The sequence below is a fragment of the Protopterus annectens genome, chromosome 9.part0 (assembly GCF_019279795.1).
Source record: "Protopterus annectens isolate FY-2018-M chromosome 9.part0, PAN1.0, whole genome shotgun sequence".
In the NCBI taxonomy this organism is placed as follows: Eukaryota; Metazoa; Chordata; order Ceratodontiformes; family Protopteridae; genus Protopterus; species Protopterus annectens.
Window position 1 is genome coordinate 646,679,075 of NC_056743.1, and position 17,871 is coordinate 646,696,945.

Here is a 17,871-nt window from a genome sequence, read left to right on the forward strand (position 1 = left end):
GTATAGAACTTCACAGTTCAGAAGATCAAGCACATTTTGCTATTTACTGCCTCCTGTAACTGAGTTAAAGAATATGCAGAATACTAAAGTAAACATACAGCAAAGAAATTTCACTGCCATGTTTTGAACTGCCTTCGACAAACAAAGATCATGTAAAAGATGTCTCTGTTAAAGGCATTACATTAGTGTACCTTAGCTATGACAAAGGTGCACCAAAGATAAATATGATGCCTTGTTTGTGGTACTAGCATATATATCTCACTAGTCCTGCCTTCTGGCTATGAGTATTTTCTTAGTAAACTGTTTCCACTATTTATATTATTTTTATCGCGGCTGTTAAAACTTTATTTTCCAACTGAAAAATCAGACGAGGTATGTGTATTCTTAGCTATTTTATTCCAAGCATTAACCTATATTTTGACAAGATATATATTTTTAAATAATATCACATATGTTTATCATTTTTGTATTGTTTATTTTTAATGATTCCAGAGATGTCTGCAACAAGAGTGCAAAACTACTGCAACAGGTAATGTGTATCATAGACATGGTATGGTGATAATTAATCCATGTAAATGTATCTTGTCACTAGTGCCCGGGTATGATGATAATTAATCTATGTAAATGTATCTTGTCACTAGTGCCCATGTATGGTGATAATTAATCTACGTAAATGTATCTTGTCACTAGTGCCTGGGTATAGTGATAATTAATCTACGTAAATGTATCTTGTCACTAGTGTCTGGGTATGGTGATAATTAATCCATGTAAATATATCTTGTCACTAGTTCCCGGGTATAGTGATAATTAATCTACGTAAATGTATCTTGTCACTAGTGCCTGGGTATAGTGATAATTAATCTACGTAAATGTATCTTGTCACTAGTGTCTGGGTATGGTGATAATTAATCCATGTAAATATATCTTGTCACTAGTTCCCGGGTATGGTGATAATTAATCCATGTAAATGTATCTTGTCACTAGTGCCCAGGTATGATGATAATTAATCTACGTAAATGTATCTTGTCACTAGTGCCTGGGTATGGTGATAATTAATCTATGTAAATGTATCTTGTCACTAGTGCCCATGTATGGTGATAATTAATCTACGTAAATGTATCTTGTCACTAGTGCCTGGGTATGGTGATAATTAATCTATGTAAATGTATCTTGTCACTAGTGCCCAGGTATGGTAATAATTAATCTATGTAAATGTATCTTGTCACTAGTGCCGAGTATGGTGATAATTAATCCATGTAAATGTATCTTGTCACTAGTTCCTGGGTATGGTGATAATTAATCCATGTAAATGTATCTTGTCACTAGTGCCCAGGTATGATGATAATTAATCCATGTAAATGTATCTTGTCACTAGTGCCGGTTATGGTGATAATTAATCTATGTAAATGTATCTTGTCACTAGTACCCAGAAAATGCTGTAAGGAATGGCAGTGTGAAAACCATGAATCCAACAGAATTGAAGTCACAGCACCTCATGAGGGGAAACTGGTGATGCAGAAGCAAGAAACTGCTCACTCCAAGTCAAGCAAGAACAATTTTGACGGCTTTGGAAAAACAAATATGGCATCCAAAGCCAGCTTCAATGCAATTCCTTTGGAGAAAGGTGAGTTGACAACTTTCAGCTGTTTTTTGGACAGAATGACAATTTGACTTTTCTTTGTTTCTGAATATGCTACTACATGTTTCACTGGGAATAAACCTGAGACTGAGTTTTGAGAGCAACAACTCTGAGATGTTTTAGTATAGTGATAACAAATTATAACAGGCACGGTAGACATTTCTGACTTTGAACTAAGTGGAGTATTTGTTTGGCAGTTAGTACAATTTGCTTAGTAAAAATAACGTTTATTAGAAAATACATAATACAGAAAAGAGGTATGAAGTTATGGAAGAAAATCCCATTCAGAGATATCTGGAATATGATTCAAAGCTGCACATGCTTGGACACTACTGTGTCTGTCTTCATGAAAAACTTGGGCTACGGCAGTGGGCTAAATTTATATGTTAGTAAATGGGAAAATCTGATATCAGGTTTGAGACAATATGTCATTTTGGGGTTCCGAATACAACAGCTCATCAGTAAATTCGTAAAATACTGAGTATATAACTAATTTCTTATATCTAGTCCGGTTTACCTTTTTTTCCACTATTACTCTCCAAGGAGTAGTTGTGCCATAAAATCTGTTGCCAGTGGTCTCTCCTTCCCATCATTCCTGTTTGGGAAGACCACTTCATCTCATTATATGACCTTGTGCACCCACATTACATAGCATCATCTCTTTTGATTCTGATGAGAAGAACTCCAGTTCCTCCAGTCTCTTGTCACACAGTCTCCATCCATCCTTCAAACCTGTGGGATGGCTTTCATCTGGACTCCTTCCACAGAGCCATGTCCTTCTCCTTGCATGATCTATAGTGATGTCCAAAGTTCTCAAGGTGTGTCCTCACCAGAGCCTGGGGAACAGAAGCACTCCTATTTTGAAGTCAGGCCCCATGGCGATACACCCCATTTTCTGACTGCTGCTGCAAGTGTCTCTGTCCTTCTACTCATTGTGGTTCATAGGTTCATAGGTGTTTCCTAGACTAACAACCACAGGGGCCTTTTTAAGCCTAGCCATGCATCCCAAATCTCTGACAAGTTCTGGTACCCTTGATAAGTGTAGACAGGGGCTTGGGAGATGAAAGATTTACAAGCAGGGGCCTGGGAGATGAGCCATTTACAGGTTGCCTGTGTCCATTAGAGACACAGGTGCCAAACCAGGGATGAATTTCCTGTTCCCCATCCAATTATCCAAGTTGCACTTGAATAGGGTTAGGGAGGAACTCTGCTTCACATGGATGGGAAGCCTGTTCCAGAGATGGGGTAGTCCCTGGGATACATTCCTGTCTCTCCAGCAGGTCCTATTTATATCACAGGCAAGGTTTAAGTCTTTAGATTGGGTAATTATTCTGTTGTTTGTATTGTGGATATGCAGGAGATCTATCAGAGTGGGGTCTGATAATGCCCTTTATGCCAGGCATAGCTCTCCCCTCAAAAGCCTGTAGGAGACAGAATACAGGGATAGGGCCTTGAGGTGGTCTGCATAGGAAATTACAGTCCTATGCAGACATTACAGTCCAGTACAAATGTCAGAACCAGAAGCCTCAGGATCTTTCCGTGTTCTGCCACTGATCTACCCCCCAACAGATACACCACAAAAGAGTGGCTGTAGCCCAAATGCAATTCCTTATCTTTGTCTGCATTTAGCTTCAACTACATTCTTTTTGCCTTTCCAAGTCTTTCCTCTATTCTCTGTTGCTGTACCTAACTTCATGTCGCTTATGAAGAGTTTAATTCTTTTCTCTTTTCCCTCAGATATATCAGTAACAAATACATTGAAGAGTACTTGACCCAACTGATCTCTTCAGTACTCGAGTAGACACTTCACTGGCATCATCACTCTCATCACAACCCCTTAAACAAGGTAGCAATCCATTTCCTTAGTTTCTATTGTCCTATTGTCGCATGTCTCGTTTACTGAAATGAGACATTGAGGCATGGAATGGGTTCAAGCAAAAGCACCACGACCATCAACCACAGGCTAGCAGATACTAACAAAGAGGCACCGACCAGGAATGTAGTAAAACACCATTTAATCCACAGTTGTTCAAAACAGACTGAGCGCTTTCTCCAGGTCAACTGGCTTCATCAGAGTCAATTTACTAACATCACCCAGGTTACCTTATATACACCCACTGTTCATCAATTAATCAATTAAAAATAATTTCCTAACTAACAATCAATAAAATTAAGTTAATTACATCCTATTGAGCCCTTCATTGTACAAAACCTTGATATTAATCATATAAACATTTCATGAAAAATTGTTTTTTCAATAGTATTGACACATATAGAAACTGTCACCCAAGTTGAGTTACATTTAGTCTAAGTGCAATTAAACATTAAAATACATTTTAATGTTGAATACTTCTTTCCCTCAAATGAATGAAGCACGATGTTTTAATACAGGTTTTAATGCAATGCATTCATTTAACCCAGGATACCTTGTGGCATTGAGTCTTATCTGCCACTCTGTTTCACGTAAAGCTACACAATTCCCAGTGTCACCATTACTGTTTGGTTTTATTCTATCCACAATAAAGAATAAAAATTTTTTGTATGTAGAACAAACTTTAGAATGCATGTAAAGGGAGTTGTGTTCATCCTTCCTTCTAATAGAGTTAACATGCTCCCTAATTCTCTCCTTGAGGCATCTTGTTGTCATGCCCACATAAAATGCCTCGCATGACATACACGATGCCACATACACACAGTTTTTTGTGACACAATTACATGTACCCGGACATGCAATAGTACGTTTATAACCAGCCACACTTAGATAGGTTCCCACAGAAATATATCTGCATGATTTACATCTACCACATTTCTTCATACTGGATGTTACAAAGTCATGACTAGTTTTTTCCAATATTTCTTTTAAGTTATATCCCCTACCATATGTTATGGCTGGTTTTGTTCCCAATACAGCTTTGACCTCACTACTCAGGAAGTATTCCCACAATTTCCTCAAATTGTCACTTAATTCTGATGTTTTATTATTATATCTCAATGTAAGCCTTGATTTTTCGTCACACAAATTCCCCTTTGCCCGTCTAGATTTCAAAATTGATGTAATTCCAATTTCATTCTCACTTTTCAAAATAGGCAAATATCTACTCCTTCTCTTCCTATATATTTCTTTTTTGAGTTTCTTCAACATTCCAATTGGGTACCCCCTTTCCAAAAACATACCTATGAGTGTGTACATTTCTGACCTAAAGGTATCCTCATCGCTAACAAGTCTCGATAGTCGAATCATTTGGCCCTTGACCAGTCCTTTCCTTTGGTGTAAAGGATGACAACTTAAATAATGTAGCATAGAGTTAGCATAACTTGGTTTCCTATATATGGTACTACCTATTCCAGTTCCATTTTTCAAAATCTTGATATCCAAGTAATTGGCTACATCCTTGTCCCATTTATAGGTAAATCTCAAAAAATTAGATGTTCCATTCAGGTATGCCACAAAGTCTATTACACTTTGTTCATCCCCTTTCCAAATTATAAGAATGTCGTCCAAAAATCTATTGTAGGAGATGATGTTGTTAACAAAATTAGAACCTAGGACATGCTCTTTTTCCCATGCCAATAATACTAAATTGGCAAAAACAGGGGCACACCGTGCCCCCATTGCTACTCCTGTTAACTGCTGATATATTTCTCCTTCAAAAATGATGTAATTGTTTTTTAATATTAGTCCCATTAAGTCATAGCATAACTCAAGCCTATCTACATTAAAACTTGGACTGGTCAACAGACTATCATAAAAAAGTTCAAGTCCTTGTTCATGTGGAATTACTGAGAAAAGATTGATGACATCTATTGTCAGAAAACTAACACACTCATTCCCTATAAATTCCACTTCTTTCAACCTTTCAAGACAATGCCACGAGTCTTTTAAGATATGGGTTGCATCTACTACTGCTACCTTACACAGAGTGTCCACAAAAGCCGCCAAGGGTTCCGTCTTGGACCCCTTGGCTGAAACTATGGGTCGAAATTGTAGCTGTTCAGTTCCTTTATGTGTTTTAGGTATCCCAAAAAACCTAGCCATCTGAGGGTATTTAACCATGAGGTAGTCATATTCCACTTCATTTATAACCCCCTGGAATAATGCATCATGTAAAAACAGATCAATTTTGTAATATGCCCTATTCATTTCATTCCTTGTCGCTCTACTGTAAGTTCTTTCATCATTCAAAATTTTCAACATTTGGCAACAATAGTCCACATTACTCATAATCACCATCCCACCACCCTTATCAGGTCTCATGAACCTGTATTTGTGTGATGAAATTAATTCATTGAGTAAATTTCTCTCCTCATTAGATAAATTGTCTTCTCTATTGTTGTTCTGAGAGCATATTCTCCTAAACTCATATTCTACTAGATGCTCAAAAGAATTGATTTCCATATTTGGGGGTGGGATGAATGTACTTTTTCTCTTTATTTTCTCTTGCTCATAGTTAACTATGTCCCTTACTTCACTTCCATTGAAATATAATTTCAAATTTAACTTTCTCATATAGAGCTTCAGTTCAATAATTAATTGTGTCACATCAATATTGTAACTGGGTACAAATTTATTTCCCTTACTAAAAAGTTCAAAATAAACATCATTGATTACTAAATCCGTGTAATTGTGTATTATAAACCCTCTTTCTTTTAAAATCTCATGCTTCATACCTAAACGTATGTAAATGGGTTCAAGTCATTTATTGTACATAAACACATCAGGAGCTGTAACTGGAACATATATCTTGAACTTCATAAGTTTACCGACTGACTCATTACTTCTAATACACTCACATGTGCATCTCCATTTAAGTTTGCACTCACACTGAATGACTATATAAAATGGCACTGATCTCACACATGTTCAGTAATTTTATATGCACGTGTTCTCTGACTACAGTGGCTGACTAGGTACAATATACAGACTGATACACACTATAGCCATTATACTTTTTCTAGCAGCCACCTATGTGGCACTGAATCAAAGGCCTTTGTGAAATCTAGATAGGCTACATCAACTGTAAGGCTCCAGATACATAGCTAGGACAAGGTGAAGTAGAAACTAATCTGGATGCAAGCTATTTGGGGGGAGGAGCCACAATCTACCACACTGATTGGGCAGAAATGGATTTTGCTAGTATTCATTGAGTACTGGCAATTTATTTATTCATATAAACAATTGTGGCTGTTTAAAAGAATGAGTGAGTGAGTGAGTTGGTTTATTTTGCAGTATTGGTAAATTTTAGACTCAGAACAGTAGAAGAGTTTTTCCCCCCACAACTTTCATTTAAGGGGGACACCAAACTATGACACAGCTTAAGACACTAATTTACCTAGGTACTGCTCATTTGCTCCCCTGTAATCTAGTCATAAATCTGGATCAGCTTTGATCAATAAGTAAGCTAATAGGCTTGCAGTTCTTCTGCCCCCCCCCCCACACACACACACACACACACACATACAAGAGTGCTATTATTACCATCTTCCAATCCTCGGGTACTTTTCCACTCACTAGTAATCTGCTATAGATGTTTGTCCTGGTGTCAACCATGGCATAGGCTAGATCCCAAAGGACCCTTAGAGGCAGTCCTACTGGCCACTGTGCCTTCTCTTTATTTACTGTAGCCAGTTCTCTTTCCACCTCGTCTGCCTCTCTTCTGGCATGCAACACCTGCTCTTCCCGTTTTGTTGTACTCCCTACCCAACATAGCCCTCTTCCCATCCTTTCTTTTGTAAAGACTGAGGTGAAATATTTGTTCAGTCCTTGTGCTTTTCACTGTCTTCTGTGATCTCCTTCCCATCTTTTCTTAATCTAGCCAGGTTGGTTCCTTCTTGAGCCATTCTGACAAATTATGTTTGACTTGCACCCTTCTGTCCTCACCTCCTTTCTGATTATTCTGTTTGCTTCATTTTTGTGTTCCTACTCCACCTGTGCACTACCTCTCTTTTAGCTGTTTTCTACCCTGTGTTTTGTCCTAACTGCAACCTACACATTCTTGACACCTGCATCAACATTCTCCTCTTTTTCACTTTTTAATTCTTCTTAAAATCTTGTCTATAACCTTAAGTACTCCATCTCTAAGATATTCTCATGTTTTTATACCCTGAATCGGCCCCCACATTCCTAAATCATCTTTGACCCACTCCCCATCTCTTCATAACCCACCCCGCAGAGTCGGTTTACTATTGAAATCTCAAAAGTAAAAAAAAAAAGGTACTTAACAGTGAACTAATTCGTTGAAAGTACACATAACCTAACCGTCCTAATGTCAAAAATCAGCTGTTAATGCCGAAAATGTCGGACACGACATTTCTGGCACTTAACAGCAATGCCACCCTTGCCACTACTCCCTAGCTAGCACACCTAATATCCAGATTTTGCAGGGGGACAAGCCACACCCCCCCAACTATATATTCCAACTGTGAGATCACACTACAGTGAGGAAAGGGATGTATTTCCCTAACCGCACTGTACCGCGATCCCTGTACATCCCTTTGAATGTTATATTTGCAAATGCACAGTCCATTGGCAAATATAACGTTTGCTCATTTAAACTGCACACATATGAAGTATTCAAACATCTGTAGTTCGAATACTTCATAGACGTGCAATAGTACGGCAACCCACACAGTCATTTGGATTCTATCCCTCTTCACTACAGCACAGTGGCTGATCACTGTTGACTAATATCACATTCATCTGGGCATCACTGACTCCCCCCTCCCCCAGTTTGGTTAGGATCAGATCCAGAATTATATTTCTTAATGGTTATCTGATTGAACCTTATGGCCAAGATCTCAGTCATCTCCCATTTCCTCTCCACCCTAGACTATGGAAGTTCCCAGATGACTTTGGCAGATTCATGTACCCCACAAGTTTAACCCACTTCCCCTAATTTGTCTGGGGGCACTCGTGTCTTAATCATCGAGGTGATTACCTTCTGCTCTGACCCTTGCTACTACCTCACCTCCTTAAAAGGGTAATATTTCTCTACTGCTCTCTTACATTTGATGCACTCTCTTACACACAGATCATTATTCTGCCACCATAATTAGTTTCTCTGTCATTCCAAAACACAGTTCACCCTGGCACCACTTTTCCCCCTCCACACTTCTCTCCCACCCCTTTTTTCTGATTCCTGCAATGTCCACCATCTTGTTCTGAACCCTGCTTGAAGCTTTTCCTTCTCACATTCATTAAACTGCATAGTAATATCACCCAGCTATGCTCTAAGATGCACTTTTTTATTCCTCTTGTATGTTTTGTACATGATTTCACCATTTGCCTACTGCATGAGTAGCTACCTGCTTTTCTACTTCTGTGACATGCCTCTATCCCTCCATTTGAATGAATGCTCTCCCTGTTCAATGTATTCACTTTTGCTGTGACAGTTTCCCTTTAATGGCCATCTCTGGCTTTGGCTTAACTTCAGCACACATAACTGCTGGCCACCCGTGATCATTTACTTTGGCTTTCTTCTCCTTCTTACTTGTTTTCTGGGTGCCCTTCCCTTGTTTTCCCTGATATGCCATTTGCTGCTTTTCTCTGACAATCTCTGTCCATGTTATCATGTCCTCTGTTTGCATCCTTCTTTTCCAGTCTAGCCCTGTCTCTTTATTTGCCCCCTCATATCTAGACCCTGCCTATACTTTGTAATGTGTCTAGCCAATCCACTGCCATCTTTAGCTTTCTTATCCCTCCTCTGAAGCTTCCCCATTTTGATGCAGACTCCATATACTCTGCTACCCCAAAACATCCCTGAGTCAAGGCCCTGCCTCACTTATCTCTCTTCTTCCCATCTCATTCAACCTATACTGCTCCCTTTATTCTGTTCTACTCTCAGGTGCACTCTGTTTTCTTATTTACTAGTTAAGGCTTTCTATTTCAAGTATTTTCTCTGACCTTCTTAGCAAATACTAGGTAAATGAAAACTTACTTAACATCTAACCTACTTTAACATTATCAACTCTAAAAATAGTAAAAGATGCATAACAAGTGCTTTTAACCAGGTGATCTGCATATACACTCTCCATATACATGTCTTTAAGGAGCAAGCATGCAATCGGCAAAAAATTATATTTGCACTCCAGGCTTAAAAAGTGAGGTTGCTTTTTTACCTAATACCCCCTTTAAAAAATTAAGAAGTGAAAATAAAAATGAGGCTAAAGTAAGTAAATTCAGTAGAAGAAAAAAATACATGAGTGCGTGTGTGTGTGTGTGTGTGTGTGTGTGTGTGTGTGTGTGTGTGTGTGTGTGTGTGTGTGTGTGTGCGCACATGTACACATGTGGGCGTGCATGTGTGCATGCTTGTGTGTGCCTGTGATCATAGCTCTCAGCATTCTATCTTTATGGAACATCACCTCTCATTATGTGAAACAAATGAGAGGAATGGTTAATATTAGTTACTTTATACATAAAAAGTACTTTAAAAACTAACAAAAAACACTTTAAATTAATACGACAGTATTATTTGTCATGGATACCTGCTACAAATTCTTAGCAATGAATATGCGACAGACTTTCAATGCAGAACAGCTGAGAACATATTTTTTTAAGATGCAAAAAAGATGTATTGTTTATAACCTTGTTCATTTGAGAGATGTTTATCTAGTGTGTGTGTGTGTGTGTGTGTGTGTGTGTGTGTGTGTGTGTGTGTGTATCTGTATATGAGCAATGTGGGGGCACTCAAAGTATGACATCCTGAGAATAAACTCTCAGTCATGAAAGTATCCAGAATTAAAAATTATTACTCTTCAGTCTGAATACTTGGCAAAGTTGTGGTGATTGTAAATCTGGAAGAAGAATGTCATTGAGTCATACCATTTTGAAGGGGCATATGCCCCCTGTACCCATTAAAGTGAGCGACTGTGCCATCCACATCCTCGGTACTGATTCTGTAGTCATTTTCACATAACCTCCGTGAATTTCTACAAGCTTAAAGACTATACCTATTTCAAAGGTTGTGTGACATTAGAGGGAGAGTAAAATTAAATGTCAGAGAAATAAGGAGTTGTGTGTGAGCACTGCCCTCCCAAAAAACTCAAGTTTTTGTTATGTTGCCTGTATTTAGCTACGTTTGAGCTGAACATGATATTTTGCCATACAAGTACCATGAATACGGGTGTAAATCACATAATCAAAATCCCAAAATATCGAACACCATAAGGTCGCACTTGGAATGTCGAAATGTGATATAATCAAAAGCTCAGAACAAAAAATTTTTTCCCAGGGAAAAAATTTGCTGTTCCGAGAAACACACACACAACACAAGCACACCAAAAAAAGTAGTCCACACATATACACTTAAAATGCTACTTCTAACCTTACACTAAACCGTACATACACTACTATCTATCCACTTACCTTAACCCAAACCCTAACCCTAAGGTCCGTAACTATCGCACACTCACCTTACCCGCTCCCTAACCCTAAGGTCCGTAACTATCGCACACTCACCTTACCTGCTCCCTAACCCTAAGGTCCCTAACTATCGCAGACTCACCTTACCCGCTTCCTAACCCTAAGGTCCCTAACTATCGCACACTCACCTTACCCGCTCCTTAACCCTAAGGCCCCTAACTATCACACACTCACCTTACCCACTCCCTAACCCTAAGGTACCTAACTATCCCATTCCCACACACACCTTAACCCGGTCCGTAACCTTTGTACCATGATGGAGAAACAGCAAAGTGGCAGAAACAGCCCACCAAATTCTTTCCCTAGGAAAGAATTCGATGTTCTGCAGCTTCGCTATTTTCAGTGTTTACTTTTTTGGGTTCAATATTATAACATTCGATGTTTTACTACTTCGATGTTATAACATAAACCCCATGAATACAGGCATTTGGGTTCCAAGACATTTGTCTTTGAGTGTTTGGACTTCATGTTTCTGTAATGCTTCCTATATGAATGGTTACACTACACACAGAAACACACACACACACACACACACACACACACACACACACACACACACACACACACACACACACACACACACACACACACACGCACACACACGCATGCACATGCACACACACACACACACACACACACACACACACACACACACACACACACACACACACACACACACACACACACACACACACACACACATTCATTCACACATCCACAGACAGACACCTGCTTTACAAAGGCAAATCAAGGCAGTTTCTTCATTCAAACAGTCATTTCAAACATTAAAGAAATAAACTGCCAATTATTACAGAGAATTAAGACTTTGAACTATTAATGAGTGGCTTCCTGTGGTCCAGAGTTTGATTCCCTTAGTCCCCAGTTACCTACAGTGTGACTCAGACCAAATTACTTAATGAGAAAACGCTCATAGGCTGAGCCTGAAAAAAGTTCATTTGTTTCAGTGTTCTACCCTAGTTAATAAACACAAAATAAAATATTCCTAAAATAGTAGGTGTGGCCATTTGAGATATTAAATGAGTAAATGCTGAAATAATAGGCCTACATGTACTTTAAATATATTTTCAAATACTGAACACGAAGCACAAATCAGAAATTAAATTTGCAATGTGTATCATTTTCAGTTAATGCAGACTTAAGTATTCTGCATGACACCAGATTATCCACCACAAACTGGAATTTTGAAGCAATAAATCTAAAGTGTAGACAAATACCTCAATAAGCATTTAATCTGAAGGTTAACGAACTTTAAAAAACTCAAACATTAGACTTGTTCCTCCTAGTACTACTGATTTCCCTCAGAGTTAGACCGATTTAAGTAGAATATATTATTAAATAACTAAACCTATAAATGATTCCCTCACACTAATTAACCAATGACATTCCATTATGAAAAAATAAGACAGGGCTCCTCTTTCTGACCCTCTGCTATCATTTTTAAAGGACAGCACTATGAGTTTTAGTGCTCAGAGGTATGTAGTAGCTTTAACCTTAGAGCTTTAGTGTTAACATACACTGGCTGTTCATGTACTATGCTGATAATGAAGACATTTCTGATTCAGATGCATGTTATTTTTATTTTATTTGTTTCATTGGGGTAAAACTCTGATACACATGGCCTTTTTCAGGTTGAGACTGGGGTTACAATGCCGAATAATACACTAAATAACAAACAGAATTGGTTACATTACAAGGGTATAATAAAGAAGTGTTTAGACCATATAAAACTATAAACCACGTATACAGGACTATTTTATTTTATTTTATTTATTTATTTATTTATTTTACATTTGCTAACCGGGATAGTCCGACAGGACGTGTGTCCATTTACAGCGGAGGCCTGGGGAGAAAAGCTCCAAATTCTTATACAGAAGTAGATAAACGTACATTGTAGGTAAAACCCTACATTATTTAAGATTAATAATAAACATATTTATGTACACCTTATTTTGCAGTACAGCTCAACAACCACTTACATTTAAAATACAAGTTTTTACATCAGCTTATATTTATGATAAACAGGTTTTTGTGTGTATAACAGAAAAGCAAGCAGATACTGGTAAAAGATGACTTTACTAGCAGGAAGACAAGAGTTAAGAGTTAACCTGAAAAAGGGAATTACATTTTATAGTGGAAGAACCTGAGTTTGTAGCAGAACAATAGGAGACTGCATTAATCGCTGCTGCAGTGGGAGTTATTGAGTTTCTAGTAGAACATCAGGGGACTGCATCTGCAGTTCTTTTATGCAGTATCAGGATAGTGTCTTATGTGATGCATGGACATAACCAGGAGTTTAATAGGTGTGTTTAGAGAGAAGTTTTGAACTGTACAGTTGAGGGAGCTGAGGTCAGAGAGGTGGGGAGGATGTTCCAGTTTCTGGCAATGTTGTGGGAGAAAAGAGCTTTTCCTGCGGAGTTATTGGCTTTAGAGATACAGAGGAGAGATTTTTCTGAGGAGTGGAGTGGGCAATTTGTTGTATACTGGGTTAGGAGTTTGTTTAGGGATGGGGTTTTGTCAGGATGTCTTACTATATTGTAGGCTAGTATCAGTTGTTGATAGTTAATTAGTTGGGGGAGTTCTAACCATTTGAGTTCTTTTAGTGCCTGACAATGATGGGTTTTGTAGGTACAGTTGTTAGCAAATTTTGCAATTTTATTATAGCAGGACTCTAGTTGTACAAGATCCTGTTTTCTAGGGTTGGTAAGGATAGGTGCAGCATACATGAGCGTAGAAAGTAGGTGAGTTTGGGCGAGTGTGATGCGTACTTGATCAGATAGGAATTTTTTGTGTCTATATAAGGTATCCATTTTTTATGGACTTTTTTGATTGTTAGTGATATATGGGTGTCAAATAGCAGTTTGTTATCAATAGTTGCTCCTAGTAGTTTGGTGGTGTCAGTAGGGGAGATGTTAGTGCCATTATTGGATGTGATTGTAAAAGGGGATTGGGTGGTTTTAGTTTTATTAGGAGCAAATATGAGTAACTTGGTCTTGTTTGGATTGAGTATAAGTTGGATCTGGGTGATCCAACTTTCTACTGAGGTAAAGGATTCCAGGGTACGTTTTTGCAGAGTAGTGAGAGATGGCGCTGCAGACTAGAGCTTGTGGAGAGGAAAGTAATCAGAATGAAAGCACCAAGTATTATTTCAGATGGTTCCTTTGCCGCCTCCTTTACTTCTGTATCAATCATCTGCTTTGTATTAAATGGTTATACAGATGAGCAACATTTGCAACTATAATTCTGCTCTGTTGGATTTGGCAACCAATGACTAAAATAATAGTTTTCAGGTAGTCACACCTGCCACCAGTAGGTAGCAATTCTCTTTCCACACAGACTGATAATGCGATTTCAGCAAAGCTTGCATTGTTTGGCATAGGAGGACAGCTTATATTATTATGCAGGCAAAGCATTATTTTTATCTGAATCATCTAGTTAAGCAATACAGTCATTCATTCTCTAGTTTAGAACTTGCCCACACTGGATTTAAGAGTATGTAAAGCAGTTTCATGAACTTTCAGTTGGTGTAATATGCTTCCTGTATAGATATTGCTTGCATCAGCTAATTAGACTAAACAGCAACAGAAACCAGTTATCACACTGAAAGTCTTGTGTTAAGGGGAACAAAAACTATGTTTTAGTTTGAACCCATAACAGATATTACTAAATGCAGAAATGGACAAACTTTACATTTTGTCTATATTTAAATCTAATGCAAACTAATGGGGAAACAAAAGCTGATGTGTTGGTAAAAAGTGTGGTTATTATGAAAAACGTTTCTCAACTTGTATAGATTAATATAAAGGTCTTGTGTGACCAAAAAGATTCAGAAGGAATTGACATGTGTTAAACACTACAAAGGCTTACATATTACTTTTTTACATAACTTAATACTGTCGCTGAACATTTTTTTAAATACAGGAAGAAAACTGTTTATAAAAAAGATGGAGAGACAACTGAAATACTAAAATTACTTAAAAAATCTCAGCAATGAAAAATAAGGCCATGGAATGTATTATCATGGAACTTATAAACAAAGACATTGGCAACCTTCAAGCAATGGACCCCACCAAGTTTGGGTTTGTGAAGGGGCAATCTTGTCTCCTAAACCTGATTGACTTCTTCAAATCAGTCTCTAGAGCTGTGGACGAGGGTAAGGCGGTCCACACAGCCTATCTGGACCTCGCCTAGGCCTTCAACACCATCCCCCAGTCTGGAATCATAGATTAACATACTAAGCTGGGCATTAATCCCTACGTCACGTGATGGGTTGCCAACTGGCTTACTGACAGAACCCACATTGTAAAGTAGCCGACTCCAAATCCAGCTCCAGACAAGTGACAAGTGGTGTACCTCAGGGTTCAGTCCTGGAACCGCTCTTGTTTGGCATCTACTTCTCTACAGTCCAGCACTAAGGCACTTTGGCTAACAAAGTTTGTAGATGACTGCAAACTGGGAGCCATTATTGAATCCCCAAATGATGTGGATATTCTGCAAAAGGGCCTTACAGAAACAGATGCTTGGTGCCACAGCCATGGGCTCAAGCTTAATGCCAAGAAATGTATAGTTATCCCCTTTGGGTAAAAACATGTACCCGTGAATTACCACATAGGTGGCAGTACACTAAACACCAAAAGTGTGATAAGAGACCTAGCGACACAGGTGGACAGTGGTCTCAATCTCGATAACCACATTGCCACAACAGTCAGGAAATCCTTCTATGTAGCACACCTCATCACTAAGGGCTTTTTATCCCGAAAAAACGAGGTCATTGTCCCACTGTACTCATCCCTCATTAGACCCATTATAGAATACAATGCCCCGTTTGGTATGTAACTCTCAAGACATCTGCATCAACTGGAAAGGCCTCAGAAATACCTCATTAAAAGAATCACAGGCCTAAAGCAGATGCCCTATGCTCATTGCCCAAAAAAACTCCAGCTATACTCTGTTGTATATCGTCTACTCAGAGGCGATCTCTGCTTAACATACAAGGCCATGTCAAAACCAGAGCTGTTGGACATGCTACACTTAAAGAAATCCCAATCCCTCAGAGCCACATGCTCCAGGGATCTAAACCTTGTCATCACAATGAACAAAACATGCTGGAGGGATAGGTTCCTGACCCAGAGACTCCCCAGACTCTGGAATAGACTGCCCATACATCTCAAACAGAGCGCCTCTTTGGCCCCCTTCAAAAGGAACCTTGACGATTGGATGGGAGATATGAAATTCACCCCAGGAATCACGTCAGTCTCCCTGCTAGACAGGGATCCAGGGAAGTAAATATTGTGGGAAGAAATAGCCAGGGAATTGTTATGGCTAGGCTTGTATAAGCCCTAGGGCCGATAGCCTAGTACCAACCTATGAACCTATAAATAGAGAAAGAAACTATAACTCCACATGTTTCAACTCCCATGTAATTATAATCACCTCCATTGTCACAGGACATGCACACAGTCATCTAAGCTGTGGCAAAGAATGGGAAAGACCCCAAACAGCTTATTTCTCAGTAAAATTAGATACTTCTGCAGACGGTGGTAATACCTGCAAATATTCTGCTGAGTTTCTTAAAAAGAAAAATGAATTCATGGAAAAGGCACATAGATTTTTATCAAGCAGCAGTCTGTTTATTTTCTTGCCTACTGGATTAGCTAAAGGAGAATGTATTTACTGTATCAGTTATTTTTATCTCCAGCACTAAAAGACATGGTGATTTGACTATTTCTTATGACAGGAGATCACTACTATCACTCCATCTAAATTTATAGCTGATTGATGCCTATTAAAATAACTGCATTTCTTTCAAATTCAGGAAGTTAGCCACCCTCATTGGATAGCATGCAAAAGAACAAAATCTGCAAAAATATGATGTTATGAAAGAAATTACATCACTCCTTATGTAAGCTATTCAAAGTATACCTCTAGTTCAGACCTTTCAAAATGACAAATCCCCAAGAGGCAGTCTGAGAAAGCGTGATAAAAGCAAGTCAAAGCATGTGATATAAAGTATGATATCAGCGTCAGGTAGAAAGATGAAGCTGGCTATGTCACACAGCCAAGATAATCTTTCCTTTCACCCTTTCCTAGCATTCAGGCCAGGCTTTTTCTTTTTAACTGAATCAATACTCTATTGAGCATAGGGCTTTAGACAGTAGGTAGCGTGACAACAATCATTATAATAATGTAATACTGACATAACATACAAAGATGACTCACTTATACCACCTAACAAATTTTTCCTTTCTCCTCATCTTAGTTCATAGGGGAGAATATTAGGCTAACTGCCCTAAGGGGCCATTTTAAGTCTAGCCAGTAACTTGAGGTGAGAATCCAGTCCTATAACTTGTATCTATGAGGTAAAGACCTTAATCATTGCGCCAAACCGAATCTGATTTGTATTTAGGTCCTACTCTTATTTAAAAATACTTAGCAGACTGCACAGAATGGTAGACATTTGTATTTCTTAGTGATTCGCACCCTGAAGAATTAGGTAGAATACTAGTCTCTGTTCTTTTTTGTCAATCAGTCCCTCTTTTCACTTACCTTTCCAGGCACATGGCTTAAGTCAAGTTACTAAAAAAAAAATTCAGCTGAATGCATGGATTAACTGGACCATGGATTGATAATATAGTTTGTGCTTTACGTGTCTTAACGTTTCATCCTTCTCAAAAAGAATAAAGCAAAACATACTATAACAAAAAGCAAAAAGATAATCTGAAAGTTTAACGCATTACTTCAGTCAGTGATCAGTAATTCCGTCATTGTCTTTACTTGTTCCTTTGCTTTATTTTAC

General features: G+C 38.4%; 1 protein-coding gene across 1 annotated transcript in view; it reads left to right on the forward strand.

Annotated features, from left to right (window-relative positions):
• The window catches only part of LOC122811402 (CCN family member 1-like), a 140,681-nt gene that overhangs the window by 52,575 nt on the left and 70,235 nt on the right, over positions 1–17,871 (forward strand). Inside the window, exon 4 of the mRNA XM_044083234.1 lies at positions 1,424–1,624. Coding sequence (XP_043939169.1) covers positions 1,424–1,624 — 201 coding nt within the window. The remainder of the gene's footprint in view (positions 1–1,423; positions 1,625–17,871) is intronic.